The sequence below is a fragment of the Anabas testudineus genome, chromosome 8 (assembly GCF_900324465.2).
Source record: "Anabas testudineus chromosome 8, fAnaTes1.2, whole genome shotgun sequence".
Taxonomy (NCBI): domain Eukaryota; kingdom Metazoa; phylum Chordata; class Actinopteri; order Anabantiformes; family Anabantidae; genus Anabas; species Anabas testudineus.
This window is the reverse complement of record NC_046617.1, coordinates 6426153-6454091: the sequence shown is the minus strand read 5'-3', so window position 1 is coordinate 6454091 and position 27939 is coordinate 6426153. Positions and strand designations below refer to the sequence as shown.

The window sequence follows — 27939 nt, the reverse complement described above, 5'->3', positions numbered from 1 at the left end:
AAGCAGCAGTTTATGACGTGGACATGTTGGATAATCAAAGGCAACATTCAGCTTACTTATGTATGAATGTGTAAAGGCGCTCACAGTATGAATAACCTGCAGCTTGGTGTCACTTCTGTTTACATGCAGCATCGCTGAGGGGGGATCCTTTTTCATTTGCAGGATTTTGGTGGAAGCGTTTTGTTGTGTTGTTAACAGATAAAAGAATTTAAAAGTATGCAGAAAATAAAAGTTTAACTTGCGTTATCTGGATGTAGAAAAGACAAAGGTTGTGCAACAATTGCCGTGTCCTAAACCAAATTATATGTTATTAGAAAGAAAAAAATACTGGCAAAATATTAGGTTCACCTCATTTAAATACATTTAATGTGTTCTGTTATTGCTCCCATGTAGCAGGTATTATTTCCATATTCAAGATATCATTTTGAATATATACAAATATCTATATTTTTTGTATTTATGTGCAATAATCCTGGGACACATCATGCACAGCCCTGGCGCAGCACTGTAATTTCGACTACCTAGTTGAACCTGTTTTATTTTATTTTATCATACTTTGTATATTGTTCTTTGTTTCTTTCATACCCTGTATTAACGTATTACATAAAGCTTTTTGTGCTGTTGCTGAGATGCTACAAAAGAATCTTGCTACACGTTTCGACTCATTTATGTGTCTGATACTCTGCTCTCTACAATCCTCAATTTTAACTTTATATTTTTACTTTAAATGTGGCATTTATGGTGTCAGAAGCTGTATATAACTACAGCCTATAAATAACTGTGCATTATCTTGTACTTAATTCATGATCCATCCTTATCCGTGAGGTGCAGCAGGTTCTTGTAACTCAAGTACAGCATGCCCATGTAAAGAAAGGAGGCTTCACACCAAGGACAATGGCGAGTTATAAAAGGAAGAGTGCAGCTGGTTATGTTTGTTACTGCTGCGTTATCGAGAACGTGCTGTGCAGAATTATTCTCTGTGTTTATAAACTTCTGTCCTACATTTTCAGGTGAAGGCAAATTCGTGATAAGTGGGTGAGTATTGTTGCACCTGAGGGTCTCTTTTTTTTTTTCAGGGTTCAATTTCAAACATTCACAAATAGAAGAATTGATAATAATGCTTGCAGTGTTTTCAGGAGGAGAAAATGACAACAGATGGGGAAATGACAATCTTCGGGCCTGCTGCCCAGTTCCTCCGCAAGTCTGAGAGGGAGAGGACAGAGGCTCAGTCTCGCCCGTTTGACGGCAAGACGGCGTGTTTTGTCAGTGATGAGAAAGACCTGTATGTCAAGGCTGAGATCCAGGACAGGGCGGACGGCAAAATCACTGTCAAGACCATCGACGATAAAGTGGGTGGACTACAGGGTTACATCCATTTAAGTGGAACCTTTATTAGACACTGAACAGTGCCAGTTAATGTAGCTCCTCTGATACATGAATTTCTGGACTTTATTTCAGTGTGATGGAGAAGAGTTTTACACAGCTTCAGGGTGTCTGTCTGCAAAACCTGCAATAATAAAAAAGCTCACTGAATTGTATTAGTCTGGCTTTGAACATAGCCAGATTTAATCTCCCCTGCAACTCTAAAAGCTGCCTCAGCTATTTTATAAGAATATCTGAGTGCACATAATGGATGCAAAGTTCACGAGGACAGTGAATATGTAGTTTTTATTGTTTGTGCACTTTATGACAGTGTTTATCTCTTTAAGCATCATATTCGATTTCACTTGTGTTTCTGTTTTCCAGACTGTAACCGTCAGGGAGGACCAAGTGTTTCCCATGAATCCCCCCAAGTTTGATAAGATTGAGGACATGGTGATGATGACTCACCTCCATGAGCCCGCGGTGCTTTTCAATCTTAAGGAGCGCTACACGGCGTGGATGATCTATGTAAGTGTGTGATGCCAATCATTTAGACACAGTTTAAATGAACCCAGAGAGAGGCAGTAATAATGAAGCAATGGGTTGGTACAGCCGAGAGATACAGTAACGGCTCTGATCTGATCTTAAGAAGACAATATAAAGAAAAAGACAAAATTTTTATGTTATGTCAACAGTGTTTATAACTAGTTGAATGCATGCAGAAATCTAGGACATTCTAAACAGTGCCAGTACATCAATGAATCTCAGGGTTATAGGAATTTTACAATTGGTCATAGAATAAGGTACATCTTTGTAATAAGCACAAATTCACCCTGCTTCAACTGAATATTATTAATAACTGCCATCTGCTGCTTATTTAGCTGAAAGACCTAGGGACATTGTGTTCCCCGTGGAGCACTGTCAGCACAGCTGAATGCTGTGATTGCTCATCTGTTGATTTATTAGACAATAAGTACATCATTTAACTCTGACAGAACTGTTACACAACTCAGGACACCAACATGAACTAGTGCCGCCTAAGTTCGTGTCTAATAAGCATTTACAAGTTACAAACATAACTTGCACGTGTTGAGGTTTCGCCTGCTTGTCTTTTCCATGCAGACCTACTCGGGGCTCTTCTGTGTGACTGTGAATCCTTACAAATGGCTGCCGGTTTACAACCCAGAGGTGGTTCAGGCCTATAGAGGGAAGAAGAGGATGGAGGTCCCTCCTCACATCTTTGCCTTGTCTGATAATGCCTACCAGTTCATGCTGACTGGTACATTTGCAGCCCTAAGTCAACGCAATGTAGTAATTACAATTTTTGTCTTGTGTAACTACAGTGTGTTTTTTGTTTCACAGATCGTGAAAATCAGTCGGTGCTTATAACGTAAGTTTAGCAGCAGTGTTGCATGTCTAATGACAGGTTATTAATTAATTAAAACAGGTGAACTTTGAACTGCGTGTTTATGTTTTTACTTAGTGGAGAATCTGGAGCAGGCAAGACTGTCAACACCAAACGCGTCATTCAGTATTTTGCGACAATCGCAGTTTCTGCAGACAAGAAAAAGGAGACAAACAGTAAAATGAAGGTGCGTTACTGCAGGACTTCTGACTGGCTGCGCAGCTACTTGTTTGTCGGAGAGCAGTGGATGTGTCAGTTTTACATGTTTAATTTTCTACAGGGGACTCTGGAGGATCAAATCATCCAAGCCAATCCACTGCTGGAAGCTTTTGGCAATGCCAAGACTGTGAGGAATGACAACTCATCTCGATTTGTGAGTGCCCCTGAGGGGTCTTCAGCTTGTTTTCATTTACCCTGAATATGTTCAACACAGAGAGCACTTTTTGTTTGATAGGGTAAATTCATCCGAATCCACTTTGGCACAACTGGCAAACTGGCATCTGCAGATATTGAAACATGTAAGTTTCTAAAATGTTTTAGAGGACATTGACTGAGACAATTGTGTTGCCGCAGGCCTGAAGTTATTTTTGCCTTTTCCTCTTGAAAGATCTGCTTGAGAAATCAAGAGTGACATTTCAGCTGGTGGCTGAGAGGAGCTATCACATCTTTTATCAGCTCACTTGCAATAGGAAGCCTGAACTTATTGGTAATGTTATTATTCCGTTTTATCTCATTTAATCATCCTTTTTCCCATGTGCATTCAGAGGCAGACAATCATACAAAGACATTTTTCATTTCTTTTCCTTCAGATCTGCTTCTCATCACCACCAACCCCTATGACTTTGCCTTCATCAGTCAAGGGGAAATTAGTGTCAAAAGCATAAACGACGCAGATGAGTTATTGGCCACAGATGTGAGTTGCCTCAGTGAAAAGAGACAAGGCTCCCACTTTTTACTCAGTTGGTTTTTTTAATGTGACTTTGCCAATTTTCAAGCCTATCTTTCTGTCTCAGGAAGCCTTCGATATTCTGGGATTCACTGCAGAAGAGAAGGTGTCCATCTACAAGTTGACTGGTGCTGTGATGCATTATGGGAACATGAAGTTCAAGCAGAAGCCGCGTGAGGAGCAGGCGGAGCCCGACGGCACCGAGGGTGAGGACCATCCAACATACTTAACTCTGTCAAACAAATAAGGAAAACAGGTTTAAACAATAATATATGATTTAAAGATGACGTTTTGTCTGATCTGTTTTTTTGTCTGTACTGCAGTCGCTGATAAGGCAGCGTATCTGATGGGACTGAACTCTGCTGATCTGCTAAAAAACCTCTGTTATCCCAGAGTAAAAGTTGGAAATGAGTTTGTTACGAAAGGACAGAATGTGCAGCAGGTAAGACAGAAACTAAAAATCTTTTAGGTAGCAATTCTCATATATTTCCATGCAGTAATATAAACATATGTGTATGTAATATATAAAAATATATCATTTAAAGCTGGACTCTCCCTGAGCCCACTCTGTTCTGATTGGCCACCTTGCAGAAACCTGTTGGTGAGCTAAGCAAGAAGTGGGTGGGCTTGACGTGTAATTTATGGGCTGAATGTCCATAGAAAGTCTTGGGAAAATCTTGTGACAAAGAACAGAGAGAATTGATATGTTGTCTTTCGTGTATTTTCCCATATCATCAGTACAACTGTGTTCCTCATGCTCTGTAAAGATGGCCTGTTGGTGGATCATACACATCAGTCACTTTCCAAAAGGGCTACTTGTCTTTAACACCTGTCACTCTTTTTAGGTGTACAACTCCATTGGTGCTCTGGCAAAATCCGTCTACGAGAAGATGTTTTCGTGGATGGTCATGAGAATCAACCAGCAGCTGGACACAAAACAACCCAGACAACATTTCATTGGAGTTCTCGATATTGCTGGCTTTGAGATCTTTGATGTAAGTGTTTAAAATATGCACTGTATCTTGTTGTTTTTTTTAACTGAATAATGTATATTTATTCAAAGATTATATTTACTATTTGTCTTTAGTACAACAGTATGGAGCAACTCTGCATTAATTTTACCAATGAAAAGCTGCAACAGTTCTTCAACCACCACATGTTTGTACTGGAGCAAGAAGAATACAAAAAGGAAGGGATTGAGTGGGAGTTTATTGACTTTGGTATGGACCTGGCAGCCTGCATTGAACTCATTGAAAAGGTACTGTATACTATCCAAATTAAAATATCAGTATGAATAAAATGAAATGTTGCAACACTGATGATAAGTATTTATAAGAACATATTTGTTTTCTAGCCAATGGGCATCTTTTCCATTCTTGAGGAAGAGTGCATGTTCCCAAAATCAACAGACACCTCCTTCAAGAACAAACTATATGATCAACATCTTGGAAAAAACAATTGCTTCCTGAAGCCCAAACCAATCAAAGGGAGGCCTGAAGCTCACTTCACTCTGGTGCATTACGCCGGAACTGTGGACTACAACGTCACTGGCTGGCTGGAGAAGAACAAAGACCCACTGAACGAGTCTGTGGTACAACTCTACCAGAAGTCTTCAGTCAAAATATTGGCCATGTTGTATGCCAGCTTCTCTGGCTCGAATGGCAAGTTCTGTATTCCTTTAACCAAATCCAAGAAAATCAACCTCATTTTTACTATGTATTCATCAAAGAAGGAAATTTTTGCATGCTACTTTGTTTCAATGATAAAATCAGTCATCATTGTAAAATGATTTTAATGTAGAAACAGCAGGAGGAACCAAGAAGGGATCCAAGAAAAAGGGAGCATCTTTCCAAACCGTGTCAGCTCTGTTTAGGGTAAGATGGTAATGGTAGACGCCCAAGCCCTGTTGGGCAACATCTATTCACTATTTAGACATGCGACCCCTTGTGAAATTAGCTTTCTGGTGTTAATTCTACTAATTCTTGGATGTGTATACACTAAATACGAAGTCATAGTAAGCAGCAGGTAGCTCAGTAATGAGTAGCTACCAATAAATGGAAATGGAATGGAAACAAAACCCACAAAAACAAGAGGGTTATTTCTACATTTTCAACAAACTCTTCTTATAGGAGAATCTTGGGAAGCTAATGACCAATCTGAGAACGACTCATCCTCACTTTGTGCGGTGCTTGATACCAAATGAGACAAAAACACCAGGTAATCCTCTCATTTTTTTTATATTGTATGTATCCTGTAATACAACATGGATTAATTTGTTGCTGCCATCATAGGAATCATGGAAAACCACCTGGTTATCCATCAACTGCGCTGTAATGGTGTGCTTGAGGGCATCCGAATTTGCAGGAAAGGATTTCCAAGCAGAATTCTCTATGGGGACTTCAAGCAGAGGTAAATAAAGCTTCACATTTAAATATTTCATAATGTTTGTTCTCATACTCAGTCAGGCCTATTATTCCTCTTACAGATACAGGATTCTTAATGCCAGTGCTGTTCCTGAAGGACAGTTCATGGATAACAAAAAAGCTGCAGAGAAACTGCTGGGTTCAATTGATGTGGATCACACACAATACAAGTTTGGACACACTAAGGTTAGGATATGTTAGAGCGCACTGCCTAAATGCCAGAAAATTACCTACACAGATAAATAATTACCATTTATTTAATTTCAGGTGTTTTTTAAAGCCGGTCTGCTGGGTGCTTTGGAGGAAATGAGAGATGAGCGGTTAGCCCAGGTTGTGATGTCCACTCAGGCTCTGTGTCGTGGATACCTCATTCGACTGGAATACCAAAAGATGATTGCTAGAAAGTAAAGATATGTGCTACTTCAAAGCTGTTGCTGATCAAATGTCAGCCTTTCTTGTCTCTGTCAAAAAGGCAGACACATTTTCCAACCTTAATGTCTACCTAATAGGAAATAAAAGACTGTTAATTAATCAACATTTAGCACTAATGTGAAATATAACTGAATATGAGCGAGACAAATTGTTTAAAATGGGAAGTACCCAAAACATATAGTGTTATGTATGATTATGTCAATAAAAATACAGGCTAATAATTGCACAATAAACTGATGACAGTTTTATTCTGACAGGGAGGCAATCTACACTATTCAGTATAACTTCCGTTCATTCATGAATGTGAAACACTGGCCATGGATGAAGTTGTACTTTAAGCTCAAGCCTCTACTGAAGAGTGCTGAGGCTGAGAAGGAAATGGCCCAAATGAAGGTGGATTTCACAAAACTCAAAGAGGATCTGGCCAAATCAGAAAACCGGAGGAAGGAACTTGAGGAGAAAATAGTTTCCATCTTGCAAGAGAAGAATGATCTTCTACTTCAAGTCCAGACAGTAAGTTATACCACAGATACACAATGTAAGATCTATTTGGATAAGTTGACAAGTCTTAGTTCTAATTCATGTGCAAAAACTGGATATCAGGAGGCGGATAACCTGCTGGACGCAGAGGAGAGATGTGAAGGTTTAATCAAAAGCAAAATACAGCTTGAAGCCAAGCTGAAGGAGGTGACAGAGAGACTGGAAGATGAGGAGGAGGTAAATGCTGAACTGACCGCCAAGAAACGAAAGCTTGAGGATGAGTGTGCTGAACTTAAGCGGGACATCGATGATTTAGAGCTCACCTTATCCAAAGTGGAGAAAGAGAAACATGCCGTTGAAAACAAGGTAACATTAAAAATACTCTGCTTAACACTGCAGTGTCAACAAGTTGGTGGGGAAGTGTCACATCAGTTATTCATAATGACTCTAGGTGAAAAACCTGACTGAAGAAATCATGACCCAAGACGAGAACATCGTCAAGCTGTCCAAAGAGAAGAAAGCCCTACAGGATGCTCATCAGCAAACACTGGATGACCTGCAGTCAGAAGAGGATAAAGTCAATGCTCTGACCAAAGCTAAAGTCAAATTGGATCAGCAGGTAGATGAGGTGAGTAACTCAACATAGAATGAGGGCTGGAGAGGTATAGTAAATTGCTAAAATTAATTCAATGTGCTGACAAGCTATGTCTTTTTAGCTAGAGGGATCACTGGAACAAGAGAAGAGGGCTCGCATGGACTTAGAGAGATCTAAGAGGAAATTAGAGGGCGACATGAAACTTGCTCAGGAGTCCATAATGGATCTGGAAAATGAGAAGCAGCAGCTGGATGAAAAGCTGAAAAAGTATGATTTCTCTTGAAAAGATGATACCAGTAATGTGTTTAATGAGTAAATGTGGTGAAGATAAAGATAATTCTCAATTAACACTGAGTAACACTGAATGGCAGTAACATTTAGCAGAGAGTGCCTGACCATCTGAGTATCTGTCAGTCAAATATTTCTCTCAAGAGTTGGTGGAGATCAAAACAGCAGACTTCATTTCACTTTACAGAAAAGAATTTGACTTGTCGCAACTGCAGACGAAAATAGAAGACGAACAAGCTCTTGGTACTCAGCTTCAGAAGAAAATCAAAGAGCTGCAGGTAAAGAATAAATCATCCACTTGGGTTTAAGGAGATATAGCAAAGTAAAGTTACTTCAGTAAGTTTCAACTTCTAAGTGAGTTTCTATTCCAACATTTCAATCTCCTGTCTGAAGGCCCGAATTGAGGAGCTGGAGGAGGAAATCGAGGCTGAGCGCTCGGCTCGAGCGAAAGTAGAGAAGCAGAGGTCTGATCTGTCCAGAGAGCTGGAGGAGATCAGCGAGAGGCTGGAGGAGGCCGGAGGGGCTAACACTGCTCAGGCCGAGATGAACAAGAAGCGCGAAGCCGAGTTCCTAAAACTGCGCAGAGATCTGGAGGAGTGTTCGCTGCAGCACGATGCCACCTCTGCTGCTCTGCGCAAGAAGCATTCAGAAACTGTGGCTGAGCTTGGAGAACAGCTGGATAACATGCAGAGGGTCAGGCAGAAACTGGAGAAGGAGAAGAGTGAGTTAAGGCTGGAGGTAGACGACTTATCAAGCAATATGGAGACCATGGCTAAAGCGAAGGTTGGTTATCTAATTCATCAAGCCTGTTCTGTTCTGTTACACATGGAGAGACTATGAGTAAATCATATCTTTTTCCAATTTGAAGATTAATTTAGAGAAAATGTGCCATTCACTCGAAGATCAACTGAATGAGGTAAAATCCAAAGAGGTGGAGCATCAGAGACTTATAAACGACCTCTCTAACCAGAAATCTCGGCTGCAGACAGAAAATGGTGAGGAAAAATTTGCCACATCTGAGCAATTAAACCCATAGTCACACGCAGTCACTGACAAACGGTTTTGTTTTTTCTTACACTTATCATTCAGCTGAAATGTCTCGCCAGCTAGAAGAAAAAGAATCCTTAATGTCACAGCTAACTCGAGGAAAGCAGGCCTTTATTCAGCAGACGGAGGAGCTGAAAAGAGTTTATGAGGAGGAGGTGAAGGTAAGGCCGAATATAAGAGACAAGCACGACGAAAGTGGGATGAAGAGACAATTAAGCTGGTTCTGTCATTTTCCTTTAAGGCTAAAAATTCCCTGGCTCATAGCTTGCAAGCAGCCCACCATGACTGTGAGCTGCTGAGAGAGCAGTATGAGGAGGAGCAAGAGGCCAAAGCTGAGCTGCATCGTTGTCTGTCCAAGGCAAACAGCGAGGTGGCTCATTGGAGAACCAAATATGAGACAGATGCCATCCAGCGCACTGAGGAGTTGGAGGAGGCAAAGTAAAAACTAATTCCACGCAAGGTTAAAAACAACATAATCTCAAGGGTTGTTACAATATACTACATTTGACCCACAGGAAGAGGCTCGCGATGCGTCTGCAGGATGCAGAAGAAGCTGCGGAGGCAGTTAACTCCAAGTGTTGCTCTTTAGAGAAGACAAAACAGCGGCTGCAGGGAGAGGTGGAAGACTTGATGATGGATGTGGAGAGGTCCAACGCTGCTGCAGCTGCCCTAGACAAGAAACAGAGACATTTTGACAAGGTTTAACCTTTGGATTTTAAAAGATGTTGTGTTAATGCGTGATAAATCAAATATGACACAAGGTTGAATCAGAACTTCATGAACAGCTAGAGTACACCTCCTGAGGTTGCATTCAGTCCTTGTAGTTATTTGATTGTAACCAAACCTTTTAGATGTCAAACCTTCAAAAAAGTACAAGTTGTGTATTTTATTTAACTGTAATACGTCTTCCTCTAGGTTGTGGCTGAGTGGAAGCAGAAATATGAAGAAAGTCAGGCTGAGCTGGAGTCAGCTCTGAAAGAAGTGCGCTCCATGGGCACTGAAAACTTCAAGATGAAGAATGCCTTTGAGGAATGTCTGGAACAACTGGAAACCCTAAAACGGGAAAATAAAAACCTACAAGGTAGGTCACACCATTTTTGTGCAAAGTTATTTTGTTTTATTTCAGTGGAATGGTAGATAATAGGTCTTAATGTTTCTTATTGTTTCAGAAGAAATAATGGATCTCACCGAGCAGTTGGGAGAGATGGGAAAAACCATCTCTGAGCTTGATAAATTAAAGAAACAGGCTGAGCAAGAGAAGTTGGAGGCCCAGTCCGCCCTGGAGGAGGCAGAGGTGAATAGAATTTAAAAATCTTCTTGGACAATAATGTAAAGTGATATAACTCCAGGTTCCTTTTGTAATCAGGCCTCACTAGAGCATGACGAATCCAAGATCCTGCGTGTCCAACTAGAGCTGAACCAGGTAAAATCTGAAGTGGACAAGAAGATAGCCGAGAAGGACGGAGAGATCGAACAACTGAAGAGAAACAGCCAACGTAACATTGACACGATGCAAAGTAATCTGGATGCCGAGGTCCGAAGCAGGAACGAAGCCCTGAGAGTGAAAAAGAAGATGGAGGGAGACCTCAACGAAATGGAGATCCAGTTGAGTCATGCTAACAGGCAGGCGGCCGAGGCTCAGAAACAGCTGAGGAACCTGCAAACTCAGCTCAAGGTGGGCCACATGTAAGAAGATGTTATTGGGACCTTTCTTTATTGCGCAGTAGCTAGACACTGATCTGATTTGACCTGTTTAGGACGTTCAGATACATCTCGATGATGCTCTGAGAAGCAACGACGACATGAAAGAGCAGGTCAGCGTGTCTGAGCGCAGAAGCTGCCTCATGCAGGCTGAAATCGAAGAAATCAGAGAAGCTCTGGAGCAAACGGAGAGGAGCCGCAAGCTGGCTGAGCAGGAGCTGCTGGACGCCAGTGAGAGAGTACAGCTGCTGCACGCACAGGTACAAATCTGCCTGTTTGTTATCAGTTGATCAGTAATTTTATGAACATATCAACCAAACTGCACCTAAACACGTTGTTTATAGCAGCCTAAGACCTTATACAGCCACAGCCGACTGACCAACAACACTCATCTTTTGTCTGAACTTTTATGTCAAACTAAATGAAATCTCGTAGAACAACAGTCTCCTGAGCAGTCGGAAGAAGCTGGAGGCTGACTTTTCTCAGGTTCAGGGTGAGATGGATGAGAATGTCCAAGCGGCCAGGAATGCTGAAGACAAAGCCAAGAAGGCGATCACTGATGTAAGCGTGTGCTGTTTAAGTTGATCGTCAGTTTTCACCTCATAAAACAGCTACTAATGATCGACTATTTTTAGGCTGCCATGATGGCCGAGGAGCTGAAAAAGGAGCAGGACACCAGCGCTCACCTGGAAAGAATGAGGAAGAATTTGGAGGTGACAGTTAAAGACCTGCAGCACCGTCTCAACGAGGCAGAGAACCTGGCCATGAAGGGTGGAAAGAAGCAACTCCAAAAACTGGAAGCCAGAGTATAGTATTAATCTCACTGTACATCACATATGTAACTTATGTCATCATCTCTCCGTCTTTCAAGGAACATATTGGCTTTTTTTGAAGGTGCGAGAGCTGGAGAATGAGCTGGAAGGAGAACAAAGACGTGGATCAGAAGCGATGAAGGGCGTTCGCAAACTTGAACGCAGGATTAAGGACCTCACCTATCAAGTAAAGTCACCGTTGTTTCATGTTGTTCATTCAAAAGATGTTTAGCAGTCAATCATTTGTAAAATATTTGTTCTGTTATTGAATATCAGTCTGATGAGGACAAGAAAAACACAATGAGACTGCAGGAGCTTGTGGACAAACTCCAGCTCAAAGTCAAAATGTACAAGAGGCAGGCTGAAGAAGCTGTGAGTGATATTTTTTCTGACAGCCTCCACTCCACAAACCTGTTCACTTTGGACATCCTGAGATTGTTAATAATCATTTATGCTGCATCTGACAGGAAGAACAAGCCAACACTCATCTGACTAAGCTGAGGAAGGTGCAGCATGAGCTGGAGGAGGCCGAAGAGCGCGCAGATATCGCAGAGTCCCAAGTCAACAAGATGAAAGTCAAGAGTCGTGACATGGTCAAGGTGAGTCCGTCAGTTTCTGGGAAAACACTGAACTTTCTAAATACTGATAGAAATATTTTTCATTCAACAGGCAAAGGACAGTGGAGAATGATCATTTGCCACCATGAAGAAACTACAACAGTCTGCTGTGCAACAAACTAGTATGCAACATACTCTTTAGCAAATATGTGTTTGCTCTATTTCCTCATTTAAAGCCACTGGCTTCAAATTTCAAATGCGTGTAACAGCTTTAAATATGAAGTGGTGCAACATGACCTGGAATTGTTTGCATGATTGTTTGTTGTGATAGTTCATGTATGTTGCCTTAATTGCAATAAACTCTAAAATTAGATTAGCACTTCTTCTGAAGAGAAACTGGTTGCTATTATTTTCTTATTTCAAGGCACCAAAGATCTTTATCCATTTACAAACACATGACTTACCAACAAAGATAACTAGACTGTGTGACTAATAGAAGTGTGAGAAGCGTGACAGACATTCAAGTCTGACATCTAAAAGGTTTGGTTAAAATCTAATAGCTGCAAGGACTGAATGCAATCTCAGGAGGTCTACTCTAGCTGGTCATTACAAATAGCTGATTCAACACCATATTCTCACACAACAGTTCACTTCACAATTCAACCTTGTGTCATGTTTGTTTTATCTCGCATGAACACAACATCTCTTAAAATCCAAAGGTTAAACCTTGTCAAAATGTTTCTTGTCAAGGGCATTGTTCAGCCTTCTAATGCTGTACCGTGTGCAAGGTATGAAGTAAAAATATAATGTACACATTTGTTCATTGCTTTTCTTTATACTCCCATTTTAATTGCATTATAAATGTGTCGGTGTTAATATAACTGTGTTACTCTTGAGTCATGAATGTTATAACTATGATTCACTAACCAAGAAATTCATGATGCTGGTCATGTTTTAGCATCAATTTCAATGTTGTAAATGTGTTGTGAGGATTTCTTCAAATTCGGCACAAACTGTCACTTGGGATCTAGGAGAACAACTCAAATAAAAGATTACTTACAAATGTTGTCCCTGCTGCATACAGTTACCATATCGACAATCTTGTTGTACTGTCTGTGTTCCTCCTCCTCCTCACTGTTTGTTACAGTCTAAAAACATAAACAGATGGAAGAAAATCAAATAATACTCAAATATTTCCACCTGCCTGATAGATAGGCACTAACTGTCTTGATAGATGCATTATTTTTGCAATTTTAGGTTCAAACTGAGTTCAGACATTCGCACCTAATTAAAAGCAGTTTTCAACATATTCAGATTTATAAGGGATGAACCAAAAAGAAAAGTGCTGGACTGTTCACCCCTTCAGGTTCGGTCTTCACAGTGACTTGACCACTTTCTCTATTCTGAATACCACCTTTGATCCACAGCTCCTTGGCATCAGGCACAAAGCAGGCTGTCCCAGCATCAAACGGCCGGTTTTGAGCTTTGAATCTCTGCTTCTCAGGTTTGCAATGAAAGATGACTGCTGGCCTGCACTGGACCATCTCAACATCTTTGCTCTATGTCTCAAGACATAAAAAAAGAAATATCTTTTTAAAATCTCGAACAGTTTATTATTCCATTTTACTTACCAGCGTTACAAATCCTTGTTGAACCAAATCAAAGCATAAGTACCACAGCGTTACTGCAGGTCAAACAAAAATTATTATTAATCAGCTGCTATCGCCTGCTGCCAGAAATTAGAGGTGTAGATGACATCCAGATTATTAGGTTAGCACTATCTTTGTGAAATAACACAAACTTGCCTATAGAATGTATTTGTCTAATTCAGAGATATATGCAACATAAAGAAGCAGAAAAGGTGCTCTTGACGGATTGAAATTTAAAATATATCACACACAGTAGTCTTTAACTAAACTTTCGAGTATCACTGTCACTGAATGAGAGTTATAGCAGTGTACTGTCAGTGTAACAAGCAAAGAGACTCATAATGTGGCTGTGTAAGCACATACAGAGAACAGAATGGGGCCAAGAACTAACCTCTGTGGCACACCACATCTTAAAGAGGCAGATGCAGAAACAATTGTGTAAAGATAAACTTATCTTGACATCATGCTTGGAGAAAGGCTAAATTAAGCCATAGCCGTTTTTGATGTTTGCTTGTTTGTTTTAAATTTCAAATAAATAATTATTTTGGTGACCTGTCTCATATACAGTACAGGTTGATTATTGACAGCCTCCTTGAGGCACAATGCCCAGTTTGTCTGCTTGTTTAAAGTTAACACATAATGGTGTCTGGTGGATGTGAAGATCATTAGTCAATGGAGACACATACACACTGATTTGTATCACATTTAGAACGAGCACGGCAGAATTTCTGTAACTTAAGAGTAGTGAGCAGAGCCAAGTGTGAACAGCATCTTGCCATATACACGACGTCATCTCTTAATATCAAGCAGTACCGGAGAGGTTTCTAAAGGCAGTACAGTACAAAAACTAAGCTAAAAATCAGATATATTGAGGGGAAATGTTTTGTTCTCTCCTTCAATTGCATAAACAACCCTACAGTTACACTAGAAATGTTGACTGAAGTGTCAGCTCTCTCCTCCTTCACTTCCATTTTTTAGTAACCACTCTGTGTATATACATTGATTTTACTTAACTATATCAGAGGGGGTAAGTAACTGAGTACATTTACTCATGTACTGTGCAATTGTTAGGTACTTTTACTTTACTGGAGTATTTCCATTTTATGTTATTTTTATTCCATTACAATTCAGAGGAAAATTCTGTATTTTTACTCTCCTAATCAGGTCCTCAATATAATTTTTATTTTTCGTTAGAACAAAAAGAAAACTTTAAAAAACTTAAAAGATTCAAAGGTTTTCAGTCTTGTAAACTGTACCAGAATTTAATATGCAGAAAATGCATTCACTGATCAGCAAAATAAATAAAAAAAACATAGTTTTATTGATGTTTAGGTAAAAACAGATGTCTACAAGGTTAGTCAAAACCATAACACAATAACTCAATAATAATAATAATAAGTATTCCCCCCCTTAAAAGTGACTCTCCTAAATCATCACTTGTGCAGCTAATTAGTTTTAGAAGTCATATAATTCATTAAATGTAGATCATCTGAGTGTAGTGAATGTGATTCAAAGATTGAAGTATAAATACACTACTATCTGCAAACTCAAGTTACTGGTGAATTGGTAAACTGTATATATATATATTTGTTTTCTTAAACTTTGATATCAGTTTTCACTTTGACGTGAAACCGTCTTTTCTGTGTCCAAAAAGCCCAATTAACAGAGAATACGTTTTTATACAAAATGTAAATGTTTCCATTTAATGGGCTAAAACAGCTGATAATTTGTAGATAACTATGCTGGATGAACTGTCATGAGAATTTGTGTAGACAGTCATGGTCAAGTCCTATAGTTAAACCATGAGGTTCATGTTGAGGTTTTGAGTGAAATGTCATTGTTTTAATTAGTTGAATCCTTTGTGAATACTTAGAGGACTAATTGTACAATACTATACATACTATGTTTCTCCTCACAGAAAACAGATACAGATTACACTAGTTCTTATGCCGGTTCTGCGACACTTTAGCTCACAGGAAGATCAGTTTATTCTAACTTTACTTTGAGTTACTCCACTGCAGTCGAAGCATTAAATATGGCTCAAACTGCCAGTTATGGTCACAACCTTTGCTCAATCCTGAATATTGGTAAATTGACTAACTGTGCATGTGCCAGTGCTTCCTTTCTACTCAGCTTTAACGACAACATCGCGGCTCTTGGCCCGTAATTTATTCAACTGTGATTCTGCAATATCAGCTCGCTCCTCAGCTTCCTCCAGTTCATGTTGCACTTTCCGATATTTTGCCAAATTGATGCTGGTCTGTTCATCCTGTGTGGCACAGAAGACAATACAGACAATGAGTTTTTTTTTAGACACACATCATGCCTACATTTCACACACTTTTTATGTATTTTTACTCACCGCCTCCTCACACTGCCTCTTATATGCTTTCACTTTCAGCTGCAGCTTGTTGACCAAATCCTGCAGCCTTGCCGCATTCTTCTTTTCCTCCTCACCCTAAAATATTAAATAAAGGTTCACTCGTCACTCCCACGACTCATTTTGCCTATTTTCTCTCCAGCTTCAACCAGTCACATCTCATTGTGAAATTCAGTTGTACATAATGGGATGTACCTCCTACCTGATAAGTGAGTTCTTTAATTTTTCTTTCATGTTTCCGAGCACCTTTCAGAGCCTCGCCACTGCGCTTTTGTTCAGCTTCCAATTCATTTTCCAGCTCACGTACCTTAAAAATACACTTGCTTTAGGTGTTTTTTCATTATTTGGGTCACTACAGAATGGTTTTGTCCTGTGTTAATTCAAACCTTGGTCTCCAGTTTCTGAAGCTCCTTCTTTCCTCCTTTCAGAGCCATCTGCTCGGCTTCATCCAGGCGCTGCTGCAGGTCTTTCACTGTGGCCTCCAGGTTCTTCTTCATCCTCTCCAAATGAGCAGTGGTGTCCTGCTCTTTCTTCAGCTCCTCAGCCATCACTGCAGCCTGAGTGCAAACATCAACTCATGGTGATTTTTAATCTGCACAACCCCATCGGTTCATCACTGAAACGACTCCCTGCAGTAAACTGAATCCAGGGGCAAGACCTACATCCATGATGGCTTTTTTGGCCTTCTCGTCTGTATTCCTCGCCTCCTGGACAGTGTCGTCCATCTCGGTCTGCAGCTGAGCTAAATCGGACTCCATCTTCTTCTTAGTATTCAGCAGACTGGTGTTCTAATCAACATACATCATCAAATTACACTTACTGTACAGACTTTAGCATAATAATACTAATAATAAGTCAATTGACAGGACCTTTCAACTCAAAGTCACACAGTAGGTATTCAGTAAAAACATTTTATTGCAAAGTATAAAAATAATCACTTTCTCCTAACCTGAGAGTGCAGCAGCTGGACCCTCTCACTGGCATCCATCAGCTCCTGCTCAGCCAGCTTCCGACTTCTCTCCGATTGCTCGAGTGCTGCCCTCATCTCCTCGTTCTCAGCCATCGTGAGATTGTTGCGACGCTCTACAATCGCAAGTTGCTCCCTCAGGTCCTCCTGACTGTGGAGGGCTTCGTCCAGGTGAATCTGAATGTCCTGGTTCCAAGAAGAAAGAGTTTGGAGGCTTCAGATTGTCATGTTAATCGTATCAACTTTTTGATCAAACACTCTCAGATGGGAGAAAAAAGTAGTTACAGTTCATTAATACAAACCTTAAGTTGAGTCTGAAGGTTTCTCAGTTGTTTGGTGGCCTCGGCCGCCTGCCGGTTGGCGTGTCCCAGCTGAATTTCCATCTCGTTGAGATCCCCCTCCATCTTCTTCTTTGTTCGGAAAGCATCGTTTCTGCTGCGCGTCTCAGCGTCCAGCGTAGCCTGCAGGGTGTCCACGGTCCTCTGGTGATTTCTCTTGAGCTGGTCCATTTCTTCGTCTTTGTCTGCCACCTTTCTTTCCATCTCTGACTTGATCTGGTTCAGTTCCAGTTGGAGGCTCAGGGTTTTGGCCTCCTCCTGTTCCAGAGAAGACTACGAGAGAGAAACAAATACTCTTGAGTTTGTGGACATTTTCAGTTTGGTTCCTCTGTTGTTTAAGGACATAATACAAACCTCAGCTTCCTCCAGTGCTGCTTGGGTGCCTCTTTTTTCATGTTCAATTTGTTTAGCAGCTTTCTCTAGCTCGTGGATTGTTTTAGCAGATTGTCCAACTTGATCTGTCATATCAGCGACATCCTCTAAAAATATACAGAAAAACAAGATTATCATAGGGAGCACACGGTCACTACGGTTTCTCTAAATTATTTGTTTTTTGGCAGAGCTCTCACGCTGAAGATTTTTATTCTCTCTCTTCATGTTCTCCAGGTGATCCAGAGCTTCTTCGTACGAGTTTTTCAGCTTGAAAAGTTCTGTGCTCAGCCCTCTGGACTCTCTCTGGGTGACCTCGAGATCCGACTGACTCTCTTCATATTTGTGTTTCCATTCAGCCAGAACCTCATAGAGGAGGAAACAACACTTGTAATTGGTGTAGCAGGAACAAAATGCAAAGGAGAGGGTGTTTGTGAAGAGACAGATGAAATGTAAAATAAAAGAAGAAGAACCTTGTCAAAGTTCCTTTGTTTCTTGTCCAAAGTGAGATTGGCAGCATTTGACCTTTCCAGCTCAACCATGAGATCCTCGACCTCAGCCTGCAGCCTCTGTTTGGTTTTCTCCAGTGATGCACATTTGACATTTGCAACTTCTGTCATTTCCTCAGACTCCTGCAGCCGCTGGGCAAGCTTCTTTCTATGAACCAAATATAAACTGTGTCAAACACAAGACATCCATCCACACAGGGGTGAAAAATACTGTATACCGTGCAATTCTTACTTTGCCTCCTCGAGCTCCTCTGTGCGGTGGATGGCATCTGTCTCGTATTTGGTTCTCCAGTGAGCCAAGTCGCTGTTTGCCTTGGACAGGCAGCGCTGCAGCTCAGCTTTGGCCTCCTGTTCCTCCTCGTACTGCTCCCTCAGCAGCTCGCAGTCATGACGAGACGACTGCAAGCTGTGAGCCAGGGCATTTTTTGTCTGACAAAAGCAAAGATGACTAAGTACAGATTACAGAACAATGTGTTTATGAGTAATACACAAAAGAGCTTAGCAACACCAAAGACGATGAAAAGCATGTATAGTCTACAGCATTATAAACATGTAGTGATCTCTATATATTTTGGTGAGAAAGAAGGTTCTAACTAATTATTATTATTATTATTATTTTTAATTTCATTACTGACATGGTTAATAATTAGCTAATTGAATGGTCATGCTCTGTGTTTGGTCCAGACCTTCATTTCCTCATCCAAAAGCCTCTTCAGCTCTTCAATTTGTTGGGTTCCCACAGTTTTCATCCTGCTCAACTGGGAAAGAGTAGTATCCTTCTCTTCTAGCAGACGTTTCAGATCGCCTACACAGGACAAAGAAGATACAAACTCACTAATCTACCTGAAATGTTCATTTCCTTTTTCAGTGTCTAGAAAAACATGCATACCATTTTCTGTTTGCAGACGAGCTGAGAGTGTACTATAATCACTCAGAGACCTCTGGGCTTCATCTGCTTTGGTCCTGCATTCATTAATCTGGTCTTCAAGGCTCCTGCACAGTTTCTCCAGATTAACCTGAAATATAGAGCATTATTTATTAAGTAAGATAAACCAACTTATATATAAATTATATATACATATATCACTCCCCTGGACTCAGCACTACCTTGCTTTTCAGAACACTTTCCACGTTGCTTGCCATGTCCCCCATTTCCATCTGCAGCTCACTCTTCTCTTTCTCCAGTTTCTGCTTGACTTTTTGAAGATTATCTATCTGATCACTGAGTTCGGCAACACTGTCGGCATGCCTTTTACGCAAAGCTGCGGCGATGGATTCGTGCTGCAGGGTAGACTCTTCCAGGTCACGACGCAGCCTCTGAAACTCGGCCTCCCGTTTCTTGTTCAGCTCAGCCTGAGCAGCGGTGGCTCCTCCGGCCTCCTCCAGTCTCTCACTGATTTCGTCCAGCTCCCTGGACAGATCAGACCTCTGCTTCTCCACTTTGGCTCGAGCCGAGCGCTCAGCCTCAATTTCCTCTTCCAGCTCTTCAATGCGAGCCTGCAGTGAATAAGTAAAATTGGGGGATCTTAACATATTTAGACGTGTACAGAAATACTCTGACACTGTTGTTTTAAATGATATACCTGTAGCTCTTTAATCTTCTTTTGTAGTTGAGTGTCGAGGGCTTGTTCATCCTCGATTTTAGACTGCAGGCTGCTGATTTCAAAGTCTTTTCTGTAGAGAATTGACTTTGTTTTATTCAGAGGTCATTCGTACTCTGTAAACATCTGCACACACACACAGGGTGTACATTCTGTCCACATTAACAACCATAATCATAATATCAACCATATTTGATCATTTATAATTGATAAACTTTGGATATGATTATGAACGACAAGTGAAGTGATTAGTGAGTGATGAAGTTGTTATAAGCATGCTAACAACTGCATCTTATCTTATCTTATCTTATCTTATCTTAACGATCTTATATCGTTAAAGCCGACAAACACACTGTTACCTACCACTGCTTTAACTAGATCCTCATGACATTATTACACATATGAGGGAGCTTTATGTTTTAATTTCTGTGCCACTGAATAGCAAATCTATAACCTACTTTTTTAGCCTTTCCTCCATCTGCTGTCTTTCATTCTCCAGGTCCATGATGGTTTCCTGGGACAGCTTGAGATCTCCCTCCAGTTTTCTTCTGGATCTCTCCAACTCAGCACGAATCTTCTTCTCGTGCTCCAGAGAGCCTTCGAGCTGCAAGAGGCGTTCATATCAACTAGTAAAGCAAGAACACCACCGTAGCAAATCTTACCTTACACTATAGTAAATTACTCATTTGACAGTTACATTTCTGACAGAAGTTCGTCTCTCCACACTCACATCATCAACCTGTTGCTCCAACTTAGTCTTTGTCTTCATTAGAGAGTTGACTTTGTCCTCCTCAGCCTGTAGGTCATCTAACGCCTGCTGGTGCACCTCCTGCAAAGCTTTCATCTCCTTTGAGGACTTCATCAGATTTTCCTCCAGAGTGGTTAGTTCCTCCACCAAGTTCTTCACCTGAGGAGCATTTTTAAGTTAGCGTCTTAATCTGCTTCCTTTAAACCCTGCTACAGAGAAATGACACGGAGCACCTTATTTTCTGTGGCATATTTCTCCTTCTCCACTTTGGTTATAGTAAGTTCCAGGTCGTCGATGTCCCGCTTGAGCTCGATGCACTCGTCCTCCAGCTTCCTCTTCCTAGCGGTGACTTCTGCATTGATCTCCTCCTCTTCCTCCATCCTCTCGGAGAATTCTTTGACTTTGGCCTCCATGAGGATCTTGCTCTTTATCAGACCTTCACACCTCTCCTCGGCATCGCACAGGTTCTCCCTCTCCTTAAGATCAGGGTCACAAACGTCACATAACACATTATTATAGTACAATAAATATGGCTGCTGTTTTTTTTTATATTTTTATATTTTGTTTGTTTAGAATATTTTGTATATTTTTATTCAGGGCATCCTAGATTTTTTATTAAAGTAGACAAACAAATATGTAAAAAATAAAAGTTCTAATTGTCATTTGCATTTCTTTTAATGCCCCAACATGACCTGCTACTGTTTACATTTTCTTTTGTTTTCTTGTCTCCTGCAGCGGCTGATTTCCCTTCAGGAATCAATAACGTTTCCTCTTATCGTAGCTCATTATTGATTAAGTAGCTGAATTTGAGGGAAAAAAAAGTCTTGTTGTCCCTCCTCGCCTTATCTGGCAGATTTAAATCAATACAAAACAACCACTTTAATCGCTTCATGCTTCGGGATTTACATACGGCTTGGATTTGAAGGTAAAGGTCATTTTTCTCCTGAACGAGCATGACCATCTTCTCCTCCAGCTCCTTCCTCCTTGCTTCTGACTTTGAAAACTCTTCTTTCAGCCGAGCAAACTCCTCTTTCATCATCTGCATCTCCTTCTCGGCCTCGGCGCTTCTCAGCAGAGGTTTTATCTTGAAGAAAAGCTTCATCCAAGGCCAGTTCTTCACGTTCATGAATGAGCGGATGTTGTACTGGATGATGAAGATGGACTCTCTGTAGATTGATGAAGCAACATTTGGACAACCTCTTTTTTAGGTTTTTAGGTTTTTCTTTAACTAATTTAAAAAGATTTTTCCCTCAGTATTGAAATTACAAAAAATATTATTATTACTGTGACATGATGTGATGTCAAATTTGCCCACATTCCCTAAATTCACTCAGTTTGTTTTACTGCTTCTAAGATTCACACCCATTCATCAAACTTAAATTCTAATTTGTATACATAAGTGAACGTATCAGAGACCTTTTCTTCGACATCTCCTTGAACCTCAGCCTGGTGACGTAACCTCTGGCCACAGCCTGGATTCGAGTCATCAGCACAGCCAGCCGTTCATCCCTCATCTCCTCCAGGAGACCAAGAAGACCAGCTTTAAAAAACACCTGTTGCAAGATAATGGGAATTTATTCTTGTTCTTTATTGATGTTTTTAGACTTTGTTAACCAAAGTAGTAATTTCATAGACAGGTTAAAACTTGTAGCTGTTCTTCTGAGCCAGCTTTACTGAGGCTTTTCTAAACATGAAGGGAACAACAGAAACTGGCGTGCACGGCCCAGAAAAGAACACCCATACTGTATGTACAGTAGTTTAACCCAAAAAACTAAGAAATGATTCAAATTTCATTAGAAAAAACTAAAAAACCTTGGTGTATCCAAATCTATACTGAGCATGGTCCACATCGATGGAGGACAACAGTTTCTCAGAAGCCTTCTTGCTGTCAATAAACTGCCCCTCGGGGATCGCACTGGCATTCAGAATCCTGTATCTGTCACACAGACAACAGTCAGAGTTTCAAACTTGAGTAAAGTATTGATTATGTGCATGTGTGTAATCCTCCCAGACAACAGAAACTACTACCTCTGTCTGAAATCACCATAGAGGATCCTGCTGGGGAAGCCCTTCCTGCAGATCCGGATACCCTCCAGAACTCCATTACAGCGCAGCTGGTGAAGGACCAGATGGTGATCCATGGACCCTATGCGGAGAAATATTTCAGAATGAAGCCCAAAAGTCATCAAACACCTATTGTTAATGGTTTTCTGTTATTTAGAACCTGGTGTCCTGGTCTCATTTGGGATGATGCATCTCACAAAGTGTGGATGTGTGGATCTGAGGTTGGCCATCAGTTTGTTAAGGTTTTCCTGCAGGGGATAAAACGCATTTTGTTTGTTTGTGTATTCTATAGTCAATGTGGAGCTGCAGCCAGCAGCTGGTTAGGTTATTGCAACTGGAAACATGGAAAACAGCAAGCTTGGCTCAGTCCACAGGTAACAAAATCTACATACCAGGATCTCACATTACATCTTGTCCAATCTGCTAAGATACACTAACCATCTGCTGGCAGAAGCTATTGGTATAATTTATTCTACTGTGATGTTAAAGGTAGTTGTTACCCTGAAAAGTGCAGAAACTGTCTGGAAAGAAGACCCTTTTCTTTTGGAAAATTTCTTTCTCCCATCAGCAGGAGCTACAGGAACAGGGGAAATTTTGCATTATGCAGTATAGTCAACATATTTTTACAGTAATATTTCTGTGGTCTTCGTGAGTCCTGCCATTAAAACTGAACTGACCATTAGCGGATGCGTATGTGGCAAAGAGCTGAGAGAGAAGTTTGAGTGAGGCCTTCTGGTAAAGCTGCACCACAGTGTCATTCAGTGGGTCCTTGTTTTTTTCCAGCCAGCCACTGATGTTGTAGTCGACCGTGCCAGCGTAGTGCATCAGGGAGAAGTGAGCCTCTGTCTTTGCTTTGGATGGTTTGGGCTTCTGAAAGATACTGTTCTTCCCCAGGTGCTGGTCGTACAGCTTGTTCTTAAAGGAGCTGTCTGTCGCCTTTGGAAACATGCACTCCTCCTCGAGAATTGAGAAGATACCCATTGGCTGTTTTAGAGAAAAGGTTGATTAGCGTTTAGTTCAGTTGTTCTGTTATTCAAGTTAGAAAAAGCTACTGCACCTTCTCAATGAGCTCAATGCAGGCTGCCAAGTCCATCCCAAAGTCAATAAACTCCCAGGCAATCCCTTCCTTTTTGTATTCTTCTTGCTCCAGCACAAACATGTGGTGGTTGAAGAACTGTTGCAGTTTCTCGTTCGTGAAGTTGATGCACAGCTGCTCCAGGCTGTTCATCTGAATGAAGCAACAGGATGTGGTTGATTGAATGAAAGACTTTCAGAAAGATTGGTTTGATCTATGTGCGCGTAAATCCTGCTCACCTCGAAGATCTCAAACCCCGCGATATCCAGGACACCAATGAAATGCTGTCTCGGCAGTTTGGTGTCCAGTTGCTGGTTGATTCTGGTGACCATCCACAGGAACAGCTTCTCATACACGGCTTTAGACAGAGCACCCATGGCGTTGTTCACCTAGAAACAGAATAACTTTGAAATGATATCACTACTCAAACTGACCATGGTTAACCAAATAGCTTTAGCTGTAGAAACACATGGGTACCTGCTGTGGAGTCTGACCCTTGGTGACATACTCGTTGCCAACTTTCACTCGTGGGTAACACAGAGCTTTCAGTAAATCAGCAGAGTTTAGACCCATGAGATATGCGACTTTGTCAGCCACTGTGTAACACAGAGGGACAGACCACATGTAAAGCACACACTGAAGGGAAAAACAATCCTATAAATATAAAGAGAATCTGCGATGTTGAAGCGATCGACTCACCCTCAGTGCCATCTGGCTCCGCCTGCTCCTCCCGTTGCTTCTGTTTGAACTTCATGTTCCCGTTGTGCATCACAGCGCCGGTCAGCTTGTAGATGCCCACTTTTTCCTCTGCATTAAACCCCAGGATGTCAATTGCACTCTGGAGAGGACAGATGCAAACAAGTAACTCATATTATAATGTAATATTGTGTGAAAAGTGTTTTCTCATGATTTCATTCAACCCATATTTCATATTTTTATACATAATCTGACACATGTGCACTCACATCTGTAGCTGTCAGCTCCTCTGTGTCATTGATGCTCAGCACAGTGATTTCACCCTGGCTGATGAAAGGATAGTCATATGGATTGGTGGTTATCAGCAGCATCTCTGAAATGAAACACAGAGACGTTCAATCGCTCTGTGCAGGACCAGCTACAGCTGCTCTCAGCACAGCATTAATTCCAGTTTTATTGCAATTTAAGGCCCATTAACAGATTCACTACTAATTAAAATTGTATTTACCAATTAAATCAGGCTTCTTGTTCGACAAGATCTGATAGAAGATGTGATAGCTCCTCTCTGCCGGCAGTTGAAAGGTTACCCTGGATTTTTCCAAAAGGTCTAAGCATAAATATAAATATTGACTGAGTTAGAATAGCAGGGAAATATTACTGATGTTTCACTGCATAAAACATACATCTGACACTGACACAAGCAAACTTACATGTTTCAATATCAGCTGATGCTAATTTCCCCTTTGTTCCAAAGTGGATGCGGATAAATTTTCCCTGAAAAAGGGAATTTTGTCAACATGACAAATGGGAACAGGATTTATTACTTTTCATTTATTACTTCGTTTATTAATCGTTACAATTGAAGCGATCATGTCCATGCAGTTTTAATCTGAACTCACAAATCGAGAGGAGTTGTCATTCCTGATGGTCTTGGCATTTCCAAAAGCTTCCAGCAGAGGATTGGCCTGAATGATCTGATCCTCCAGATTCCCCTGTAAAAGAAATTCAGTCAGAAATTGAGTTAGGGAATTAGCATTCAGCATCATTTGCTGTTTAAATATATGATAAAGGAATTGAACCTGTGCTTTTCCTTGAAGCTGCTCTTTTTTGCTCCAGTCTCCGATTGATGCAATTGTTGCAAAGTATTGGATGACTCGCTTCGTGTTGACCGTCTTCCCAGCACCGGATTCTCCACTGACACAATTACAGTATTAAATGAGAGTCGAGAACTAAATGAGTGAATGAACATGTAAGTAAACGTCATGTGAAGTTGTACTTACGTGATCAGGATGGACTGGTTCTCACGATCTGTGGAAAGCAATGAAAAGAGAGTGTTTGCATGTGTTGAATGTGACTTTATATATATTTATCATTGGTCTTCTGGTCAAACTTGATTAGTTTCAGTCATATTTTAGCTGTTTCAATATTTCAAGGTTTACTCAGTAATCCACAATGTGTACATGAAGAAAACTGAAGGGTTAGTCTGGTACATCTAGTCTTAGAGCTCATTATGATGAGAGTGGACCTGTAAGCATGTACTGGTAAGCATTGTCTGAGATGGAGAAGATGTGCGGGGGTGCCTCCTGACGTTTCTTCCCCCGGTACCCGGCCACAACCTGCGGGTTATAGACTGGAAGCCATTTGTAAGGATTGACAGTAACACAGAAGAGCCCGGAGTAAGTCTGTGGGTAAACAGCAGAAGGAATTTCTCATGAATTTGTTGTGTGAGTGCAACTTCCTTCAAAGTGCTCTCTGTCCTGCGTCAATAATAAAATACATTGCTGCAGTTTCACAGTCACATTTGTGAAGTTGGTTTGGTTAGACTGAACTGTTTTTTGTTCACGTTTTTCTTACATAAATCATCCAGGCAGCATAGCGCTCCTTGAGGTTGAAGAGCACAGCTGGTTCATGGAGATGTGTGAGCAAGGCCATGTCCTCTATCTTGTCAAACTTTGGAGGGTTCATGGGGCGAATGTCATCTAAATGCACCATAACAATCTGAAAAATGTAAATGATTAGGACAAATGAAAACAAATGGGGAAGAATTTTTAGATTAACTGACTTAACTTGACTATCTGCAATCTACACCTACCTTTCCAATCCCAGTCTCTACAGTGACTTGGGAGCCGTCTTGGCTTATGATTTTTGCCTTGACGTACTCCTGCTTTGAATCAGGTACAAAAACGGCTGTTTTGGCATCGAATGGCACATTTTGGGCTGCGATCCTCTCCCGCTCTGATTTGCGGAGGTATGGGGCCGCAGCTCCAAATATTTCCATCTCTGCATCACTCATCTTTTTTTTTTAACTACCCAGCAAAGATAAAGAAATCAAAAATAACTAAAACGAAACAGATGTCGATGAGATTTAAAAAGCTGGTCATACTGCAGCATTGTACTCACCTGAGTGCTGCAGACCAAAGAGAAAAGTCACAAGACGCTTGAATCCCACAAAGTTTACAAGTGTAAACAAGTGTTCGAAAGTCTTTGAATAGGAATCCTGGTTCTGGAGTGTGGTTGATTGTTTCCCAAAGTACTGCACAGACATCCCTCAGCCTATCGAGACTTCGACAGCCTTTATAAGCTATGGTTAGTCCTGTTTCATGGCTGCTTGCGCTCCTATATTTGGAGATTTGGCTTCTAGGCTACCTTAGGAAAGTCAAGTATGTCCATTTTGTATTTCAAACTGTCTATGTATAGCTGTATTGTGTCACTTTTAAATGGTTTCAACTGTAATCCCTCAGACTGTCCATTAAAAAGCAATGAATACTAAGGACAACAGCTTAGAGGGCTTACGGTCCCGACACAGTGGACCTCATTTTCTGGGATCAGGGAAGATTAGGTCTGTTAGGGCATTGCAGAAATTCTGGCATTGGCTGTCTGGATTGCACACAGACATACACACAACTGTTGGCATTTTGTTCCAGGGTGATGGGCAACATTTACCAAATTCCATGCAAAGGTTGGAATACCCATGGTATTTCATAAAAAACAAGCTAATTTAGAGTTTGATGCCAGCGACATGTTCACTACTGTGTCGTGTCAACTCTCATTTTAATTACACTTCATACCCACTTGGGAATTGACGATTCTTATTGTTGCAGTTTGTTGTAGTTGTATTCCAGTATTCCTGTTTTTAATCATTTAGAACCATTGACTTCAACCACTCACCTAAACATGTGCCTAAGTTTGAAGAGCCAACCAATCACCTTACTTGACATGCAGGTCAGTACAATGACTTGTTCAGATTTGGAAAGTGTGCGCATCGGCTACTCTGCAGCTTTACCTTTTGCATGTATCGTGACATACATGACATTTACAGAGATCTTTGCAAAAGCAAACTTCTGCCAGAGCTCAGAAATACTGCAACAATACACCGTCTTGTCATTTTTTTCAAGTTAGCACAGACACTTCAGTCTGCTTGTTTGAACATAATTCCTTCCTCTCAAAGCAAAGGAATGGTATTCTACTTGAAAAAGATCTGTATGATATGGGCAT

At 40.9% G+C, this 27939-nt stretch overlaps 2 protein-coding genes across 7 annotated transcripts; one reads left to right on the top strand and one right to left on the bottom strand.

Moving 5' to 3' along the window:
- The first annotated feature begins 1145 nt into the window (after nucleotides 1-1145).
- Nucleotides 1146-12195, top strand: LOC113158215 (myosin-4-like). The gene is made up of 39 exons (XM_026353962.1): nucleotides 1146-1349; nucleotides 1747-1890; nucleotides 2485-2641; nucleotides 2725-2752; nucleotides 2846-2954; nucleotides 3048-3140; nucleotides 3222-3285; nucleotides 3375-3473; nucleotides 3577-3680; nucleotides 3781-3919; nucleotides 4037-4155; nucleotides 4559-4708; nucleotides 4801-4971; nucleotides 5068-5374; nucleotides 5514-5587; nucleotides 5843-5930; nucleotides 6005-6122; nucleotides 6199-6322; nucleotides 6404-6540; nucleotides 6826-7081; nucleotides 7172-7414; nucleotides 7500-7676; nucleotides 7765-7910; nucleotides 8119-8209; nucleotides 8325-8714; nucleotides 8800-8926; nucleotides 9021-9139; nucleotides 9220-9416; nucleotides 9494-9677; nucleotides 9894-10059; nucleotides 10148-10272; nucleotides 10345-10653; nucleotides 10736-10939; nucleotides 11115-11240; nucleotides 11315-11485; nucleotides 11574-11678; nucleotides 11768-11863; nucleotides 11959-12090; nucleotides 12161-12195. Exons 1-39 carry the CDS (start codon nucleotides 1146-1148, stop codon nucleotides 12179-12181), a joined length of 5814 nt encoding a protein of 1937 aa, XP_026209747.1. The 3' UTR covers nucleotides 12182-12195.
- A 3627-nt stretch (nucleotides 12196-15822) lies between these two features.
- On the bottom strand, nucleotides 15823-26737 carry LOC113158225 (myosin-1B-like). 6 transcript variants are annotated; one of them, XM_026353991.1, is made up of 38 exons: nucleotides 26537-26737; nucleotides 26299-26442; nucleotides 25970-26126; nucleotides 25725-25752; nucleotides 25524-25638; nucleotides 25344-25436; nucleotides 25155-25218; nucleotides 24953-25051; nucleotides 24714-24817; nucleotides 24448-24586; nucleotides 24226-24344; nucleotides 23988-24137; nucleotides 23731-23901; nucleotides 23342-23657; nucleotides 23174-23247; nucleotides 22834-22921; nucleotides 22638-22755; nucleotides 22422-22545; nucleotides 22026-22162; nucleotides 21520-21775; nucleotides 20843-21085; nucleotides 20592-20768; nucleotides 20320-20465; nucleotides 19844-19934; nucleotides 19368-19757; nucleotides 19150-19276; nucleotides 18947-19065; nucleotides 18493-18689; nucleotides 18225-18408; nucleotides 17952-18117; nucleotides 17737-17861; nucleotides 17347-17655; nucleotides 17027-17230; nucleotides 16740-16865; nucleotides 16464-16634; nucleotides 16280-16384; nucleotides 16060-16155; nucleotides 15823-15966 (listed from the first exon to the last, which is right to left on the bottom strand). In XM_026353991.1, exons 1-38 carry the CDS (start codon nucleotides 26735-26737, stop codon nucleotides 15823-15825), a joined length of 5817 nt encoding a protein of 1938 aa, XP_026209776.1. The 6 variants fall into 6 exon arrangements, with proteins under 6 accessions (XP_026209776.1, XP_026209758.1, XP_026209767.1 ...); XM_026353973.1 differs by having other exon boundaries at nucleotides 23351-23657; XM_026353982.1 differs by having other exon boundaries at nucleotides 23351-23657; nucleotides 25530-25638.
- Nucleotides 26738-27939: the final 1202 nt, after the last annotated feature.